The following is a 2,904-nucleotide window of genomic DNA, read 5'->3' on the forward strand; positions in this document are numbered from 1 at the left end:
ATCTTTCCCCGTTTTACTTTCCTCATATGTCAATCCAGTACTTCAATGACTTCGATCATCTGATCAAGACCGGGACTAGGATCGAAGACATATTGGCTAAGGGCGGCCTGAGAGCTAGAACCTCCACCTCAGATGTCAGAGAGGGAAAAAGGCCTATGGCGCCTCCGAAGGAAGTTAACAATGTGAATACTGCTCGTCCAGTTAGGAGAGAAGGTCCCGGAGGAGTTCGTCCGGAAAGAACTGAGCCCAGACAATTCACTCCCTTACCATATTCCCTATCTGTGGCTCTCAAAAAGCTATTGAGGGACAAGAAGATCACTCTACTAGAACCTCGAGAAGCCCCAAATCCTCTCCCGAAATATTGGAGAAGGGATCAGTACTGCGAATTTCACCAGAGTGTTGGGCATTTGACTGACAGATGTATGGCACTAAGGCATAGGATCCAGGATAAGATTGAGGCAAAAGAAATTGCAGTGGAAGCTCTTCCTAATGTCACCAGGAACCCATTGCCGACGCATACTATGCCTCCTCCAAATGTTTTTGCCATTCTTACTGAAGAGGTTGTGCTGGATCATTCCCGTATATGTGCCGTTATTTCTGATGAGCCGTATATCTTGAGATGGGAATCCGATGATGAGGAAGTTAAGCGCGAAGAGCCTTATGTCTTGTCCTCTACGCAAGAAGTTGGGGAATCCTCTGGATGCCCTTATGTCCTCAGATTCGAGGGGGAGGAAGAGAAGAACGAAGTCCCATACGTCCTCAAGCTTGAGGATGAGGATTTGCTTCTGTTGAATGATCCCTGTGATGAGGTTCGCCATGTTACCCGTGGTGGACGTTTCTTTAAGCCCCCTGAGTTGAGAGCAGAGAATCCTGCTGAGATCGCCAGAGCAGTTGTAAACCAGAATCAGAGGCTGAGTCCTGAGGAAGATGAGGACATTCTGTTGAAGCAGCTTAGGAAGACCCAAGCTAATGTTTCTATCTGGGGTCTGTTGATGTCATCGCCTAAGCATCGTCAGGTTATACTTCGTGAATTGAATACAGCACAGGTGTCTGTGAATATAACCCCTGATGAGCTGGTTGGGCTCGTATCTATGGCCAGATCAGCTATGACCGTGTCCTTTTCTGACGAAGATCTGACTCCAGAAGGTAAGAATCATACGAAATCCCTCAGAATCACCGTCGTGTGCAACAAGAAGAAGGTGCCAGAGGTTTTGGTTGACAACGGGTCAGCTCTGAATGTGTGTCCTTTGAGCACCGCTACCGCCTTGGGGTTTGGGCCGAATGATTATGTTCCGTCGGAGCAGGGGATACTGGCTTATGATGGGACCAGGAGAGACGTCATCGGAACTTTGGTCACCAAAATTGAGATCGGAGGTGAAATGTTTGACGTAGAATTCCAAGTTCTAGATATCAAGACCTCTTTCTTTCTCCTTCTCGGCCGACCTTGGCTTCACAAAGTTGGAGTGGTTCCTTCCACCGTCCATCAGAAACTCAAGTTTGTCAAGAATAACAGAATTATCACAGTTCGAGGGGATCCAGAACCAGAGGTTGGACAGATTTCCCAAGAGCAGATCGGTTCAAGCACCATAGATGTCAGTCTAACTGGGTTTTCGCTTGAAGTTTCGACCATTACTATGGAAGAAGCTATGAACGAGGAAATTTTGTTTATGTCCAGTGCAAATGCGCAGGTAGCCCGAATAATGCGCAAATATGGGTATATTCCTGGAACTGGTCTGGGGAGAAGTCTGCAAGGTTTAACTGAGTGGCCGGAGCTGAAGGTCGCAAACAATTTGTTTGGGTTAGGATATGAACCCACCAAGAAAGAGATCAGGGAAAGAAAGCAGTACATGCTGAAGTGGGCAGAGCTGCGTCGTCGGGGCCTAGAGCTGCCTATGGGACCGTTCAGTCTGTTGATGAATGGTAAGTACAGGAAAGAAGGAGCCGATCGCCCGTTCTATGGTTTTCCCGAGCCGTGGTTTGATGAGTCTGGGAAAGAGTTACCAGGTTTTGAAATCTTCTCCGCTGACGAATTGCCAGACGAGTACTTCCATGGACAGATTGTAGCTGTCGAAAAGCAGGAATCTGATTGGGCTAAGAACTTAGAGCCGCAGCTTCTAGACTCCCTCTTCGAGGTTGAGGCACCGGTCATTGCTATGATCGGAGAAGATGCGCGCTTCCTGAACCCTAAGGGCCGAATTACCCCAGCTGAGGTACCCCTCGATAACTGGACTTCTCAGGTCATTCCTCAATTAGTTCTTCAGTGTGGTCATGTTTCTCCAAAAGAGTCTAAAGTTTCTGAGTATGTGTCTGTTTCCGAGTCAAGTATAAAGTCTGTTATTTCTAACAATTCTTTGGATGCAGGTACCTTAGGAAGCTTAGACATTCCTGGTGTGGGTGGCGAGTCCTCCGGTATAGATGCTGTCTATGAAGATGAGTCCGTCATAGAATATACTGCAAAGTCCATACATAGTCCAGTTGAGTCAGGTGTCAACATTTCAGTTGACGATACAAACTTTCTTTTTGAGCATACTGTAAAGCCTGCTGTGGGCCAATTGATCAATGATGTAAATTTTGATTCTATGAATGAAATGAAAGACTCGTTTCAGTATCTTCCTGTCTCTGACTCTGTTTCTGCTTCTCAAATTGATAAAACTAATAACAATGATCAAGACTCCCCCTCTTATGAGGACGCCGACGAAACTCCCCCTGAGATCAAACACATGATCACTCAGGAGGAGCAGCGTCGGGCTAAACCACTTGAAGAAGAAATTGAAATCGTCAACATAGGTGATGAAACCTTAATCCGGGAAATACGGATTGGCAAAACGTTATCCCCGGAGGAGCGTGAAGAATTAATCACTTTGCTTAAGGAATACAAAGAAGTTTTTGCTTGGTCCTATGGTG

General features: G+C 46.5%; 1 protein-coding gene across 2 annotated transcripts; it reads left to right on the forward strand.

Moving 5' to 3' along the window:
- Positions 1–1,668: 1,668 nt before the first annotated feature.
- On the forward strand, positions 1,669–2,598 carry LOC143860002 (uncharacterized). Of its 2 annotated transcripts, none has more exons than XM_077370508.1 (2): positions 1,669–2,237; positions 2,362–2,598. In XM_077370508.1, exons 1-2 carry the CDS (start codon positions 1,701–1,703, stop codon positions 2,368–2,370), a joined length of 546 nt encoding a protein of 181 aa, XP_077226623.1. In that variant the 5' UTR covers positions 1,669–1,700; the 3' UTR covers positions 2,371–2,598. The 2 variants fall into 2 exon arrangements, with proteins under 2 accessions (XP_077226623.1, XP_077226624.1); XM_077370509.1 differs by having other exon boundaries at positions 1,669–2,210.
- Positions 2,599–2,904: the final 306 nt, after the last annotated feature.

This window comes from Tasmannia lanceolata, unplaced genomic scaffold, assembly GCF_043159265.1.
Source record: "Tasmannia lanceolata isolate RefF3 unplaced genomic scaffold, GAP_Taslan_0.1 ptg000037l, whole genome shotgun sequence".
Taxonomy (NCBI): Eukaryota; Viridiplantae; Streptophyta; class Magnoliopsida; order Canellales; family Winteraceae; genus Tasmannia; species Tasmannia lanceolata.

Bases quoted from the DNA above. Each gene is read 5' to 3' on its own strand.
- LOC143860002 (XM_077370508.1), top strand. From the start codon at position 1,701: ATGCGCAAATATGGGTATATTCCTGGAACTGGTCTGGGGAGAAGTCTG.